The following is an 18,010-nucleotide window of genomic DNA, read 5'->3' on the forward strand; positions in this document are numbered from 1 at the left end:
CCAGCTGTCACTGTGCCACCACCATCCTTCTATGCACCCTTTATTATATCACTGTACTATACCCGTGAGGGACTGAATCTGTTTCTATAGTATTATATAAGATGTAAAGTAGTTTTGAAAATGTAAAAGGCAAAGTAAAAGAAAAATATCCACTTTACCGCAATGATTACAATTATATTGGCTAAACCAGTGTATATAAAAATACTATAAAATACAATGCAAATTTGACAGATAATGACAATAAAGGGGATGAACTATTCTCCTAGGCTTGCTGTTTATGTGCATCTAAGCCAGTGTTTTCCAACCAGGGTGCCTCCAGCTGTAGCAAAAATACAACTTCCAGCATGCCCGGACAGCCTTCGGCTGTCCGGGCATGCTGGGAGTTGTAGTTTTGCAATAGCTGTAGGCACAATGATTGAAAAAAAAAAACCTGATCTAACCTATACGTTCAATGACCATAAACTAGATATGCTAGTGTCACCAATTGAAATACTATTGTTTCCCATATTTAAAATTTTTGCCTTTTTTTTAATTTTATTTTATATTATTTTTTATTTATTTAAGATTGCAGGTGCCAAACGTTATGGGCTAAAGAACTGCTTTCCATGGGCCAATTTTGTCTTCAGTACCAATGTGGTGGCCAGTGAATTCAATGGTATCTATTAATACTAATGGATGTCAATGATACTCTTAAAAGGGGTACTCCGGAGGAAAAAAAAGTGTTTACAAATCAACTAGTGCCAGAAAGTTATACAGATTTGTAAATTACTTCTATTTAAAAAAAAAAAAATCGTAATCCTTACAGTACTTATCAGCTGCTGTATACTACAGGGGAAGTTGTGTAGTTCTTTCCAGTTTGACAACAGTGCTCTTTGCTGACACCTCTGTCCGTCTCAGGAACTGTCCAGAGTAGGAGCAAATTCCCATAGCAAACCTATCCTGCTCCGGACAGTGCCTGACATGGACAGAGGTGTCAGCAGAGAGCACTGTGGTTCAGACTGGAAAGAATTACACAACTTCCTCTGGAGCATACATCAGCTGATAAATACTGGAAGGATTAAGATTTTTAATTAGAGGTAATTTACAAATCTGTTCAATTTTCTGGCACGAGTTGATTTAAAAATGTTTTTTCTGTCCCACCGGAGTACCCCTTTAACTTGGGCTAATAGAGGGTCTCCTTGTACACACATTCAGGAATTGATGAGAATTTCAGCATATATTTACAATGCCAAAATTTGCTTCAAATCCGCCAACAATTCCTAGCCGGTGCATGTCAGTCAGCAGTCCAGATGCACTGGGACAGAAACCCATTCAGTGTTTTTGTTCATGCCGTAGTATAGGCCAATACACATCGGTGGCAGAAATCCTTTGTTTTTTTGCCATTGGCAAATCTGGCAAGTGTGAACATACCCTTATAGAGGCAGGAATGCATTTATAATTAAGATGGTTAATAATACATGTGTATTGGTATTCTATCACTAAAATAAATAGTACCACCATACTGCACCATAAATAGTGTGGTTATACCGCACACTCATGCATACCAAATACATAGACATGAATAAATGCATTATACAATGCACACACATATGCATACATACATACACATTTAAAGGGGTACTCCGTCCCCCGCTATCTACGGGCCAGTACCTGAGCGTTTTGAACATTTATGTAGTTCGACCACAGATGTCATTTCCCCTCCCATAGACATGAATGGAGGGGGCCGCCCCCCCCTGCGATCAGACATTTAAGGCTCCTTTTACACTGCCATTGCTCCTTGTCAAGAACGGGCATTAAAGTCTCTTTTTTTTTTTTTGTGACTGTAACTGCCGTTCTCGTGACGGGGAGCAACAACGGGTCCTGATAGCTCCCATTTACTATTATGGGGGTCCCCAGGCGCTGTTGTTTTTGGACGGTAATAGCGGGGAAAAAAGACGGTGCTTGCAGTAATTTTTCTCCCGTTATTTTCCCGGGCTCCCCTGACGGCTCTCACACTGCTGTGTCATAAGTGCAGTGTGAAAGAAGCCTAATCCGCTATCCTTTGGAGAGGGGATAAGGTGTCTAGGGGCAGAGTACCCCTTTAATACATCACACATACTTGCCTCTCCTGTAGGTCTTTGTTGCATCCTAGCAGCGAAGAGAGTCATGGCGCGCATAGTCTGAACTGCACGTTGCGCTCTCTCTGATTCCCTCCATTTTACTAAGCTGCTTGAATCCAGTCACAACAGCCGGTAGAAAGCTTCAGTTGCTGTAACCTAAAGCAGCAAACACAAGGATCCCCTTTATAGTACATTTTACCAAAACCCAGGACACTAGGTCCTGGGCACAAGATCCCTTTTGGGACAACTCCCTTAAAATGTAACTTTTATTAAGTAAATTATAAAACATATGAAGTGAAAAAAAAGGTTAAAAGCTCAGTGTCACAGAGGTAATTATGATTAGGGGATAAACCCTTTATAGATAGTGTATAGGGAACTGCAGCTTCCCTTATTGCTGGACCCATGTGACACAAACTAAAAGCAGTGAAATTTGCAAATTACAATGGTTTTAGATTGTGTCTCATGAGTCCAGCAATAAGGGAAGCTGCAGTTCCCTATACACTATCTATAAAGGGTTTATCCCCTAATCATAATTACCTCTGTGACACTGAGCTTTTAACCTTTTTTTTCCACCTCATTTGTTTTATAATTTACTTAATAAAAGTTACATTTTAAGGGAGTTGTCCCAAAAGGGATCTTGTGTCCCGGGCCTAGTGCCCTGGGTTTTGGCAAATTGTACTAAAGCAGCAAAAACACAAAAAGCAGAGGAAAGGCAGGACCTCAAGAAAATCACATTCTGCACCCCATGCCCCTGTGGTATTTGATTTATTTAGAAAATATTTAAGATGGCCCCTGTCTATGACCAGATCCTGAAGTCATTGTTTCACCACTCGCCAGCCCTTACAGTAAAGAATCCTTTCTGCAGTTAGAGAGTAAACCCCCTTTTTTCAGTCTTAAAGGGGCATTCCAGGAAAAAACTTTTTTTTTTTTTTTTTAATCAACTGGCTCCATAAAGTTAAGCAGATTTGTAAATTACTTCTATTAAAAATCTTAATCCTTTCAATAATTATCAGCTGCTGAAGTTGAGTTGTTATTTTCTGTCTGGAAACAGTGCTCTCTGCTGACATCTCTGCTTGTCTCGGGAACTGCACAGAGTAGAAGAGGTTTGCTATGGGGATTTGCTTCTAAAAACTGGGCGGTTCCTGAGACACGTGTCATCAGAGAGCACTTAGACAGGAAAGAACAACACAACTTCAGCAGCTCATAAGTACTGAAAGGATTAAGATTTTTTTTTTTTTTTTTTTTTATAGAAGTAATTTACAAATCTGTTTAACTTTCTGGAGCCAGTTGATATATATATATATATATATATATATATATATATATATATATATATAAAAATATATATATACATTTTTCCTGGATAACCCCTTTAAAGGTTAGACGTATCCGCTGCTAAACCAACAGGGCTTCAGCATAATAGTTCAGCCAAAAAATGTTTTGTCCCTTGTGAACAGGCATCATTATTATTAATTCTTCCCGTTTGTTAGAAATATATATACGCATCCACGGGGGAACATGGGAGCGGTAATCCACAACAGTCAGTCAGACAAATGCATTTATTTATCTACCCAATGGAAACAAATTAGCAAAAAGTTAATTACTAGTTTAATATTCGAATGTAGCGACGAATTATAGTAAATACATCGCAACCCGTAATTATTCACTCAACAATATTATTTTTTAAATATATGGGAATTTAGCTGTACTGTGCTGTTGAAGGACAGGATATAGTCTCCTACTTACCTCCTCAAATCGTACAAAATGCCCTAAGTGTCAGTGGTCTCCAAACTGTGGACCTCCAGCTGTTGCAAAACAACAACTCCCAGCATGCCATGATGGGAGTTGTTGTTTTACACAGATCCGTGCCCAATGCCCTCTACCCACTTTCATGCAGTGGCCATCAGTAATGAACACATGTATCAGGTACGAGATCAGCATGAGCATAATTGAGTCACTCCATAGTAAACAGCGGCATGAAAGAATTTTGAGATTCCCCTACCTTAAAGGGGTACTCCGGAGGGTACATTTTTTTTTTTTCAAATCAACTGGTGCCAGAAAGTTATACAGATTTTTGAATGACTTCTATTTAAAAATCTTATTCCTTCCAGTACTTATCAGCTACTATATGCTCCAGAGGAAGTTGTGTGGTTCTTTCCAGTCCGACCACATTGCTCTATGCTGACATATTTGTCCATGTCAGGAACTGCCCAGATCAGGAGAGGTTTTCTATCGGGATTTGCTTCTACTCAAGATTATTCCTGACACTGACAGAGGTGTCAGCAGAGAGCACTGTGGTCAGACAGAAAAGAACTACACAACTTTCTCTGGAGCATTCAGCAGCTAATAAGAACTGGAAGAATTAAGATTTTTAAATAGAAGTAATTTACAAATCTCTGTAACTTTGTGGCACCAGTTGATTTGAATTTTTTTTTTCTCTCTGGAGTAATTGTTTAAAAAGGGATTATATGAGATAACAGTGCCACTCTTACCCATTGGTTGTATACTTTAAAGGGGTACTCTGGTGGAAAACTTTATTATTATTTTTTTTTTTTAATCAACTGGTGCCAGAAAGTTAAACAGATTTGTAAATTACTTCTTTAAAAAAAAAAAAAATCTTAATCCTTCCAGTATGTATTAGGAAATTTATTTTTTTTGGAACACAGTGCTATCTGCTGACATCATGACCGCAGTGCTCTCTGCTGACATGTCTGTCCATTTTAGGAACTGTCCAGAGCAGCATATGTTTTCTATGGGGATTTTCTCCTACTCTGGACAGTTCTTAAAATGGACAGATGTGTCAGCAGAGAGCACTGTGGTCATGATGTCAGCAGAGAGCACTGTGGTCATGATGTCAGCAGAGAGCTTTTTGTTCCAAAAAGAAAAGAATTTCCTCTGTAGTATTCATCAGCTAATAAGTACTGGAAGGATTAATATTTTTTTTAATAGAAGTAATTTACAAATCTGTTTAACTTTCTGGCACCAGTTGATAAAAAAAAAAAGTCTTCCACTGGAGTACCCCTTTAAAGAAGCTGAGCTGCAGTGCTGCACACACATATCTGGCCTAGGCAGATAGAGACTCTCACCACGTACTACCCAGGATTCATTCCTTTGTAAGTAATAAATTATACATCAAATACAGTAAATCTGTTTTGAAACAACCACCAAATTTCCATTGAAAAGTGGTCTTCTAGTGAGGTGGTCTTCTTAAAGATGGCCGCTTTTCATCTTCTGTGATCTTCTGACACTTTTGACAGATTTTACTACCCATTGAAATCAATCGGTAAAAAAATCAGCTGCAAAAAATCTTATATAAAATACATGTGTGAACATACCCTTTAAAGTGTACCTGTCATTAATAAAAACTTTTTATATAATGTAGATAATACCATTATATATATATTTGTAATATTGTAATACAATGTGTATATTTTTGTCCCTACAGCTAGTGCCTGTATGTTTTGGTGAGGAGTTCAAATACAGGAAGTGTGGGTGGACAAGCAGTGCTCTATACACTGGGGACAAGCAGGGCTCTGTACACTGAGGACAACCAGGGCTCTGTACACTGAGGACAAGCGGGGCTCTGTACACTGAGGACAAGCAGGGCTCTGTGCACTGAGGACAAGCAGGGCTCTGTACACTGAGGACAAGCAGGGCTCTGTACACTGAGGACAAGCAGGGCTCTGTACACTGAGGAAAAGCAGGGCTCTGTACACTGAGGAAAAGCAGGGCTCTGTACACTGAGGACAAGCAGGGCTCTGTACACTGAGGAAAAGCAGGGCTCTGTACACTGAGGACAAGCAGGGACCTGTACACTGAGGACAAGCAGGGCTCTGTACACTGAGGACAAGCAGGGCTCTGTACACCGAGGACAAGCAGGGCTCTATACACCGAGGACAAGCAGGGCTCTATACACCGAGGACAAGCAGGGCTCTGTACACTGAAGACAAGTAGGGCTCTGTGCAGTGAGGACAAGTAGGGATCTGTACACTGGGGACAAGCAGGGCTCTGTACACTGGGGACAAGTAGGGCTCTGTATACTGGGGACAAGTAGGGCTCTGTATACTGGGGACAAGTAGGGCTCTGTACACTGGGGACCAGCAGGGCTCTGTACACTGGGGACAAGTAGGGCTCTGTACACTGGGGACAAGCAGGGCTCTGTACACTGAGGACAAGCAGGGCTCTGTACACTGGGGACAAGCAGGGCTCTGTACACTGGGGACAAGCAGGGCTCTGTACACTGAGGACAAGCAGGGCTCTGTACACTGAGGACAAGCAGGGCTCTGTACACTGAGGACGAGCAGGGCTCTGTACACTGAGGACAAGCAGGGCTCTGTACACTGAGGAAAAGCGGGGCTCTGTACACTGAGGACAAGCAGGGCTCTGTACACTGAGGACAAGCAGGGCTCTGTACACCGAGGACAAGCAGGGCTCTGTACACCGAGGACAAGCAGGGCTCTGTACACCGAGGACAAGCAGGGCTCTGTACACCGAGGACAAGCAGGGCTCTGTACACAGAGGACAAGCAGGGCTGTGTACACCGAGGACAAGCAGGGCTCTATACACCGAGGACAAGCAGGGCTCTATGCACTGAGGACAAGCAGGGATCTGTACACTGGGGACAAGCAGGGCTCTGTGCAGTGAGGCTCTGTGATTTGCTATGGGCTCACACATGAGGATTATTGACAAGCCAGGAGCCTGCACTGTTTCCTGCTAGTCCCGCCCTCACTTCCTGTATTTGGACTCCTCATAGAAACACACAGGCAATAGCTGCAGAGACAGCATTTTTTCACCCAAAAATATACAAATTTTTAATTAAATGTATATTACAAATATACATATAATAGTATTATCTACATTATATAAAAAGTTTTTATTAACGAGAGGTACACTTTAAAAGGGATTGTCTTTTGGCAAGTTTTCACTATATAATACACCGTTTGCTTTTCTAACTCCAAAATCCATTAAAACTTACTTCATTTTTTTTTCCTTACTTGCTCTTATAACTACAGTAGTCCCCTCTGGCCAAACCCAATTGGCAAATCCTATTGAAAGGCACATTCAATATGACAGATTTCTAAAATATTAAGGGCCTGATCACAATCTCGTAGGTCATTTCTTGCTTAAGGGCCTTATACAAGTTCTTAGGATGGTGTGGGATGGGAAGGGTGCATGAACGATGGCTGGATAATCCAGGCACCCCATTGCCTTCACCATTCGTTGGACACATATGCCCTATTACACTGGGTGATAAAAACGATGTGGTCAGTCGACAAACAAGCGTTTGCTCGTTCATCAGCTGATCACTGGCCCTATTACACAGAGCGATATTCATCTATTCCCAATGTAATAGAAAAGCAAAGTCAGAAAAGGTAGGGCAAATGTCTGATGTTCCAGATAATGTTTTCACCGTTTTTTGTTTCTTTTTTACTACAAAGAGACAGGAAAACACAAAATTGTTTTCTTGGCTCCAAGACCAGCTATTTTTGATGGAACATCAGAGCAACCCCTTTATATAGCTCATAGCACCCAATGGTACCTGAACCTCTAGTTAAGAACTACTTCCAGAGCCACTATTGTAAAGTGTACACTTTAGTGGTGACTACCATTCCGTAATAAAATGAATAAGATCTGCAGCTGTACTAAATATAAGTATAATATGATATATGATCCTAACCTCTAACAATATGCATATAATAAATTATCACCCACATGATATTTCTTCAACTGTAGCTTTGTTTTCATGGTCTACAGGACAAGAAGATTTGGCAAGGAACATAAAGAAAACTTTTGACATGTTGTCCACAATGTCAAAACTTTTGATCGCATCTGGTCTCACTCCTAAGACCCGCTGTGATTGCTAGTGATAAGCTGGGAAAGTCAGCAGCCTTACGCTCCACACTTTGGGGGCAGATCCAAACTTTTTGTTGCATAGACTTCTATAGCAAAAGGGTCAAATTTTATTGCCAGCCAGGGAGTGAGCAGCGCGCTGACGGGAACTTAAACAGCTTTTCACACATGCCCAGTGCTCGTCCTTCATAACTTACCATTACTGAAGAAAAGCACTCCTCACCATTACTACTCTCCACAGCACACCTCACCACCTGTGCAGTTGACCCAATCCCATCCCACCTTATCTCCAACATTACTACTGTTTATCCCAGTCATAACCCATCTCTTTAATCTATTACTAACCACTGACATTCTTTTTTCTTTCATTTAAACATACAACCATGACACCCATCCTCAAAAAGCCATCAATCGACCCGTCTTCTTTATCCACCACCCCATCTTACTTCCCGCCTTTGCTTTAAAACTTCTTGTAAAGCTTGTCTACCTTGAACTGTCCTCCCACCTATGATCCACCTGTCCTGACCACCTATGATCTGGCCTGCACCCCCACCACTCCACTGACTAATTGATCTGCTGACCACCAGAGCCTCATACCAAAACTCTGCTCCCTCTCCTTGACCTTTCCTCTTCCTTTGACACAGCAAACCATTACCTTCTCTTACAAACTCTCTCATGCCCCTGTGCCACAGGCTTGGCCCTCTCCTTGATCTCCTCATGCCTCACCAACCCTACATTTATCGTCTGCCACTCATAAACCACTTTTGGAGTCCCCCAAGGCTCTCTCCTGGGACCTCTACTCTTCTACATCTTACTTTCAGAATTTGGGTGGAACATACAATCCCAAGACTGCATGGTACCGCTTTTATGCTAATGACTCTCAAATCTGCCTCCAGATATCACCTCTCCAGAATCCAGGATGCCAGAGTGTCTATCGGCTATATCTTCCTTCTTCTCCTCCTGTTACCTAAAACTCTACTAGGAGAAATCAGAATTCATTTTCTTTCCCACATCTTGCTCCACCCCCCCCCCCACCCATCTATCAATTACAGTCAATGACTCCACTTTTTCCCCCATCCCACAAGTCCACTACCATGGAGTAACCTTTAATTTTGCTTTTAAACAGCACGTTCAGGTCCTTACCAACTCCTACCACCTCAAAAACATTTCCCGAATCCGCTCTTTTCTCAACTGTGACTCAACTAAACTGATACTACGTAGTACTATTGCAACATCCTCCTCTCTGCCCTTCTATTAAACGCTCTTGCTACCCTCCAATCCATCCTCAGCTCTGCTGCCTGACTGATCTACCTATCCCATCCCTTCTCTTTAGCCTTTCCCCTCTGCCAATCCCATCAATGGCTACCCATTGTCCAATAAATTCAGTTTAGACTGTTATCCATGACAAGGGTGCATACAACCTGTCCCATACATCTATGACCTCATCTACTACTCACATAATCTCTGATCCTCAGAAGACCTCCGCCTGTGCCAATCATAATAATAAATGGATCACATGGGGTCTGGGGGAATCTATACCAATATGGTGGGTTTGAACAACCTGACTATAAATAGGATGCCCTATGATAGACAAAAGTAACTATAGACTGAGATCTAGAACATATGTTGCTTTTAACTGTTTTCTTTAACCGTGGTATCTTTTTTAGATGACTCCTCATCATATTGATTCAAGCTAGGATCAATATCTTGCACTAAAGGGTTGCAGACAAAGACCACATGCTGAAATCTGTAGATCAGATGGATGCCTGTTCATTTTAGTGGAAGCCCTGCAATGACTTATTTTCCTTCTATTTACATTGTGGACCCCAGAGTTGTAACTGAAGTTCCAAGGTTCCAAGGCTCCAATGCAAAATCTGTATCATGCACCCCCCTTCCCCTAAACTTTACATGCATTTTTGGTAGTGATATAATCTTATGTGCCACAGGGATGGCCAATTCGGGCATCCGGCTCAAAACACATAAATTCAACCTCACCACTCAGTACTTATGCCCCAGAAAATGTGCCCAATGATGTCATGATGTCACTGCACAAGAATCATTGATGGGTATGTTATAAAGTGTAAACAATGCACAATGTAATATCCCACCATAAGGAAAGTTAACACAGTGATGTCACAAATTAGTAATGTCATAGCACCCGGATAACAAACAAGTGATGTTACAGTAGATGGATAATAAAGCAGTGACCTCACAGGATGGGACTAATGTGCACAGTGATGTCACAGAGACGGTATAATACATACATAAATGATGTCACAGATAATGCCTAGGGTCCACACCGATGTCACATATATTGAACACAGCATCAAAATAGTAGGATAATAAAGGAGTTGTCACCGTATGGAGGCAATGAAGACAATGATTTTTACAGTACAGTTATTCAGTGATGTCACAATACAGGGTTAATAAACATTGTGAAACAATAAAATGTATACAGTGATGTCATGGTTCAGACTGAGATTTCACAGTAAATGGATAATGAATGCAGTGATAAAAGGTAATGCACACAGTAATGTCACAGCATCATCATGGTAAACAGTGATTTCACAGTTTAAAGGGGTACTCCCTCCCTAGACATCTTATCCCCTATCTAAAGGATAGGGGATAAGATGTCTGATTGCGGGGGTCCCGCCGCTGGGGACCCCCACAATATGGCATGAGGCACCCACCTGTTTCTGGTCCGGAAGCGCTGGAGGGTCTGGGTCCCGACCACGGGAACGGAAGTTCGTGTCGTCACGACTCTGCCCCCGTGTGACGTCACGCCCCGTCCCCTCAATGCAAGTCTATGGGAGGGGGCGTTAACGCCCATTCCCATAGACTTGCATTGAGGGGGCGGAGTCGTGACGTCACAGACTTCCGTTCCGGTGGTCGGGACCCAGACCCTCCAGCGCTTCCGGACCAGAAACAGGTGGGTGCCTCATGCCATATTGTGGGGGTCCCCAGCGGCAGGACCCCCGCAATCAGACATCTTATCCCCTATCCTTTGGATAGGGGATAAAATGTCTAGGGGTGGAGTACCCCTTTAAAGAATAAATATGGGTAACTTCTTATTATGTGCCAGGTTGGCCTCTTTATTGGGACTGTAACCAATGCACCCAGTGCAGTTACACCCCAGAGGCCTTTTAGGAGATATCTTACTAGCAATATTCTTTTACCCTGGAATCCACACTTGAAATGGTGTCTAAAGTGGACAAAATGCTAAATAGTGCTTTACCTGGGGGAGCCAGATAGTCAGATAAGCAAGCCATTGGGGAGGATTAAAGGGGTATTCCAGGCCAAAACTTTTTTTTATACATCAACTGGCTCCGGAAAGTTAAACAGATTTGTAAATTACTTTGATTAAAAAATCTTAATCCTTCCAATAGTTATTAGCTTCTGAAGTTGAGTCGTTGTTTTCTGTCTAACTGCTTTCTGATGACTCACATCCTGGGAGCTGTGCAGTTCCTATGGGGATATTTTCCCATCATGCACAGCTCCCGGGATGTGACATCATCAATGAGCAGTTAGACAGAAAACTTCAGAAGCTAATAACTATTGGAAGGATTAAGATTTTTTAATAGAAGTTATTTACAAATCTGTTTAACTTTCCGGAGCCAGTTGATATATAAAAAAAAGTTTTTGCCTGGAATACCCCTTTAACTACACAGATTGCTATAGATCAGATAAGAAGGATATAATTAAAAAAAAAAAAAAAAGGACTAAGGCAACTGGGTGTAAAAGAGACAGATGGGAAGTAATAATCTATAGCCAAGATCAACACTTCAAGGAAGATCCGACTACCATGTCATTGTAGCAATGTAGTGACAGAAGAATGTTTACTTGGGGCAGCTCTGTCCATCTGGTCCTCAACATTCACATCCCTGATTAAACAGAAATGAGACGTGGCAAGAAGAATTGATCTGTAACTAGGGTTATCAGGGGACTCACCTTGGGGTTGTCTTCATTGTGTTGGAGATAAACCAACAACTGGTAACAGAGGTCATACCGCCTGATCAAGGTTCAGATATAAATTACTGTACAACACAACGTAAACTAGTAAAAGTCGGGATGTATAAAGAATGTAAGAACAGATGATAAAGAATGTCCAAAGGGAGGATGACATAGACATAAAATGCAAAGCCAGGTAGGATTAACGGCTACCTGACTGGGCGTCTTTTTTTTTTAAAATTTTTGTTCACCCTTTATTTGCTATGTTCATGGCATTTTTTTTAACATTTTTTTTTTTGCTGTTGGGGCTAGTTCTTCAATAGACATAAAATATAACCAGTCATAAAAGTGAAATCATTGAGGGACATTTACTAATGCCTGTAAACATAGCGTAAGCGCTTACATTCTATTTAAGCGGTGTGGGCTAGAGGGTGTGTTTAGTGGACTACGTACACATGATTTCACCAGCCTATCTTTTGGCGCCAGATTTATCATCTCCAACTTATGTAAAGTCGCACAAATCCCATGTCACCCCCTGTAAACCCCTGTAAAAAAAACGCTGTAAACAAAGAGCATCTGCGACATGTGGTTAATTAAGTGACATTATCTATCATAGACACTTACACATGTCTGGGACTTTGGGTTTAATTAGCAACTTTACCATTCATTAAATGGTTTGTATGTCTGAGACTTTACCGTTAAAGGGTAGTTCCCACCATCCTATTTTTTTTTCTGTCCCTGCCTATTGACCATCTATCCCTAACCCCCTCCCTGCTTTAAATTTTTATTTTTACTATATTAAAAATGCTCTTTGTCTGCCTGGCAATGTACTCACTACCAGGCAGACTTCCCCAGCAGGCACCACGTCACTGATGCCTGCTGGGGGGGACTTCCTCAATTACACTTACTGCAGAGTCCGGCAGCGGGCGTGCAGGGACAGCGGCGGCGGTGTGAGGTGGTTGTTTGCGCCCCCGTAGATCCATGCGTCCGCTCCTCCCCCCGCTCTCCGAAGATTTCCGAAGCTAGAGCTGGGGAAGGGCAGAGCAAGGGGAGGGAGGAGGTTTACGCCCCCTCCCTCATCTCCCCTCCCTGAGCTCGGCTGGACGCAGATCTCTACGGCAGAGGACATAGATCGCCACGGCAAGTCCCCTCCCTCATCTCCCCTCCCTGAGGACGTAAATTTCCACGGCAGGTCCAACCACCTCACAGCGGCGGAGGCGGCGGCGATGTGCGGGAGGAGTGGCCTCCCAGCCAGTGGCCGGGGAACCAATGCACTCGCTCCCTGCCTGTCTGATTGACAGGCAGGGAGCTAGCGCAGGCTGGTTTTCAAATGTAAATTAAACTATTTTAATAAAAAAAAAAAAATTATAAAAGTATATTAGAGATATGTTGTAGTACATAAGTACTACAACATGTCAAAAAATAAAGTTGGTGACAGTGCCCATTTAAAGGGTTATCCCCTATTCACAGTATAGGGGATAAGTTCTTAAGTGCCACGTTAATTACTGCCATTATTTTCAGAAAGTGTAAAAATTGCATAGATTTTACCACAAATTAATTAGTGGCAAATTAGTTGCAGTAGTGCTAACTAAAGACCTTGTGTGAACACAGCCTAAAAGTGGGTTTAAAGGAGGACTCATCTTCAACTTCAGACTGTGGGTTTGGAAACATCTTCGCTCTGGTTGGAGCAATTGGTTTTGTATTGGTTTCCAAACTGGAGCCTGGGGCTTCAACACCATCTCCAAAGCCTCCTTCCCATAGCCAATTTTGCTTGTTGTTCACCCATAGCTCTCTCCTTGAAAAGTGCACAGTTTTGTGCGCCAAACACAACGTAATGTCCCACTTTACAATTAGATGGAATTTATTTCAGGGCATATCACTCATCGTAAATTCTGGACAGCTGAAAGGCACTAAAAATTGCGCTGAGTACGTGCGCTATGTTGCACCAAAACACTGCGGTTAATAAATCTCCCCAATTATATCTCTATAGCCACAATTATTAATCATGTTTTACATTTATTTCCATTTCCAGCTCTAGTTGTACATCAGTGTTCACACATTCTGTGTGTAATTACCATATGTGTTATGGCGTGGTTTATAGGGCGTGCAGCATTGCCTAAAAATGTTTTCTAGAATTGTATAAAGTTTTATAAAAATAGATTCTCCATTGAATTCAATATGAAACATTGTTACACTCCAAATTACATGTGAAAACAATAATCATAGTGTTCCTATGTAGTAGTACAATTTTATTCTCTGCAGAATATGCTCCTAACATTACTCTTGTTCTTCAAGAATATAAAGAAACAAGTTGGCGATCTGCTGATCTCTATGGGTCCAACAACGTAATCCCTTAGCAATTGACTGAAATTGCCTGGGAACATTGTGACCTGCCACACATGTAGTATTAGGCTGGGTTCACATCAGTGTTTTCTTTTCTGTTGTTCTGTTCCGTCACTGGTGAGGAACAATGAAAAACACAATGCCATATACCAGCGGTGGCCAATGGACTGCATTGATTTTAATGGCTTCCATCGGGTTTCTAATGTAGTGTTTGGCATTTTGCTGGGCAAAGTAGCTCAGCATGTGGTGCTGTTTTGTCCAATGTTTTTGATGGAACCCAAGTGTAAACCTATCTATAGATACTGACCATTGACTTTATATTATCACTGTATATCTTGTCCTAATATTCCATCCTCGTATCGTGACTTCATCCCCGTACTCATATCCCAACCTTATATCCTCACCATATATCCCGTCCTCATATCATGATCTCATAACCCGACCTCATATCGCTTCCTCATATCCCGACCTCATATCCCGTCCTTATACAGTCGGCAGGATGTTTAAAAGTCCTGGGCAATCTCTGCAGCTGGAGAAAAATGTGATCAGGAGATGTACCAAATATCCCATAGACTTGCATGGAACTTAAGACAAAAAAACACCCTTGCAAATGGGGATGGGTTAGGGCTGAGATATAAGTAACATTTATAATATCTCTAGCCATATGCTCTAACATACTATATATATATTATTATAATTTTTTTTTTTTTTAAGATAGATCGATTAGTATCTACTTCATTGAATCCAGACTCCAAAGCTCCTTCCTCCTAAATGCTATTGTTTTCCAAGTCCCAACTGACTGGCTACCACTATGGGATGCCATACCCTACCCATAAGACTTATGTATATTGGTGGTTTCCCAACTCTCCCCAAACAGATTATGTAAATATGTTTTGGGCACAAAGAATTATACCCTGCAAGTTGTATGGAACCATAATGTGAAGAAGAAGTCTATGCTCCCATACCGTACCCCCATATACCCTTTATGTACCTCCATCTATAACAGAGATTTTTTTCTTTATAATTTGAGAACAAGAAAAAAAAAGTGCCATATTCCACTGGTTGCAATAATACGGAGTTATACAACCATAGGATGGCGCGCAGAGTGCCTATGGCTCCATAGTATCGAACCGCAGTGACACAATGTGCCTAAGATGGTGGATGTCGGGATGGAGTCATGTAAGATGGTCTTATGTGCTCAAAAATTTTTTTTTTTTCCAGGGGCGCATTCTCAGTGGTCAGAAGATGTGTGAAGCTCTGCACAGGGCATGAATATGCAGCCAAGATCATAAATACCAAGAAGTTGTCGGCACGAGGTGAGTGATGAGAAAAGAAATGAAAAGAAAAATCCGGTTGACGCGGTTTACGAGAAGTCTGTCTTTAAAAACAGTATACAAAACAAGATCTTGCTTGATATTGACAAAGGGTATACTCAGGTCTCAAGTCCTGCAGGAACGCGTGGAAACTGAGTTCCTGCACTTTTTCTACAGCAGGAACACAGTTCCCATTAGTAGGAGTCCTGTAGGACCCACCCTTGAGTGGAAACCTTGGTTAGGTTCCCACACTTTATTTTCCTAGGACTTGACCCCTGGGTATACTGTTTATGTTGTGAAGACCCATGTTGCTGGTCTTGTGATCCCTATCTGCAACGTACAAATTCATAACCCAGAGTTCATTTCCAGAAAAAGGATAATCAAAAAATGGCGCAGAGGAGGCAAAAAAAAAATGGGTGGTTTAGTGATGAAGGGAGATCTCCATGACTAAAGGTATGATTTATAAAGGAAACATATGCCGAAAAAACCATACTGTAGGTCAATGGTTTCAAACAGTGGCCCTCCAGATGTTGCAAAACTTCAACTCCCAGCATGCCTGGACAGCCAACGGCTGTCCGGGCATGCTAGGAGTTGAAGTTTTGCAACATCTGGAGGGCCACAGTTTGAGACCACTTCTTTAGGTGCTATCCACAGGTTCCAGATCTTGGTTGTTTTCCTATTATTCCATTCAGTTAGCCATTCACAGAAAGGAGGCACCATAATGGGCTTCCAAAACTTCTTTATTACCATCTTGAACTTTCAAATAGTGTCTTAGAAGGCCTTTCTAGAGGCCTTCTAACTGAGCCAAAAAAAAAAAAAAGGTATCCAAGAGAGATGAGTGATCTGTAGTTAATTTAGAAGAATTCTTTGTAAAGGTGCAGAATCCTTAAAAAATAAAATAAATAAATAAAGGATTCTGCACCTTAAAGGAGTAGTCCGGCGCATACTTTTCTTATTTTAGCTGCAAATAAGAAGAAAACAAACTTTCTCTTACCTGCCAACGCGCCCCAGGAGCTCCGGTACAGGTGTTCGGTCGCCAGGCTGTTTGCTTCCTACTTCCTGTTAGTCCGGCACGTCACGCGGAGCTTCAGCCTATCGGCCGGTGATATGCTGAAGCTCAGTGTGATGTGCCGGACTAACAGGAAGTAAGAAGCAAACAGCCTGGCAACCAAACACCTGTACCGGAGCTCCTGCGGCGCGTTGGCATGTAAGAGAAAGCTTGTTCTCTTTTTTTTTTGCAGCCCGGACCGGATAAAATAAGAAAAATGCACGCTGGACAACTCCTTTAAGGACATTCCCCCAAATAGGACACAATGTCCCCGCTTCTCCATAGCAACACTTAAATCATAAATCTGAGACCTCTGGGACTTTTGGGATCATAAGTTGAAGGTCTGCTAGGATTTAGATTAACCCATTCAAATCTTCTCCTTCTCTTGGGAATCCACTGATAAACCAATAAACCATGAGCAACCATGTTCTGGGGTAATTTCCAACTCATCTTAAAGGGGTACGCCTGTAAACTAAACCCATAGCCCATCCTTTCCCTCTCATCAACCTATTTAACTGCCTAAATGTCATTCATTAGCTATATAGAGCAGTTTCCCCTCTTTGGTTGTCACTTACATGCATCAAGTGAGCGAATGACATCATCCAGCCATTCACTCTGTCTCTGTCCAAATCTCTTTCTGAATGCAGCCCCCACCCTCCTGAGAGACACAGACCCATGTGGTTTCTGTCCTGCACTGACGAGTCATGCTTTTAGTGCTGAGAACTGGGGAGGTGTGTGCAGCCTCAGCCAATCAGACACTGAACCTCTCTCTTCTGGCTGGCAGAGCAGAGAGATATAGGCAAGGGGAGAGAAGGATGGTAAAGAATATCAAGCAGCCAGAGAAGACAACAGAGGCCACATGAGCCATACATATTAGGCAGGATGGTTTACGTGGAACATATCCAAACCAGGAAGTGTGGTGGCTCTGAAGCTATGTGTGTGTATGTGTATATATATATATATATATATATATATTCCCCCTGGAGTACCCCTTTAACTTCACATTTACAAAAAAAAAGTTAATCTACCTTAATTCTATATATAAGGATACTTACAGTATTATAGGAATCATACTCTACTCTATTCATACTCATACGCCTGTATATAAGGTTAGTATAGGTAATACGGGTATCATACATTTTATATAAGGATAAACCTACTATCCTTATACACAAGTGTGATCCCTGTACTATCTATATTATTCTTCCTTTTGTATACTTTCAATTTGCCACAGCAGCATGTACCAATATATTGCGTAATTGTGCTGGCTATTTTTTCTTATTTTTTGCTATGCTAATCTTTTATACAGTACAGTACATGTTTCATATATTTCATATAGGAATCACTGTGTATAAGAATACTATAGGGATCATACACTGTAGAAAAGTATGACACATTGATTCCTATAT

At 41.7% G+C, this 18,010-nt stretch overlaps 1 protein-coding gene across 14 annotated transcripts in view; it reads left to right on the forward strand.

The window, feature by feature from the left end:
* CAMK2B (calcium/calmodulin dependent protein kinase II beta) overlaps window positions 1–18,010 on the forward strand; it is a 150,378-nt gene that overhangs the window by 2,319 nt on the left and 130,049 nt on the right. For all 14 annotated transcript variants that reach the window (XM_056571263.1, XM_056571264.1, XM_056571266.1 and 11 more), the window contains exon 2: window positions 15,462–15,556. In XM_056571263.1, coding sequence (XP_056427238.1) covers window positions 15,462–15,556 — 95 coding nt within the window. The remainder of the gene's footprint in view (window positions 1–15,461; window positions 15,557–18,010) is intronic.

The sequence above is a fragment of the Hyla sarda genome, chromosome 4 (assembly GCF_029499605.1).
Source record: "Hyla sarda isolate aHylSar1 chromosome 4, aHylSar1.hap1, whole genome shotgun sequence".
In the NCBI taxonomy this organism is placed as follows: Eukaryota; Metazoa; Chordata; class Amphibia; order Anura; family Hylidae; genus Hyla; species Hyla sarda.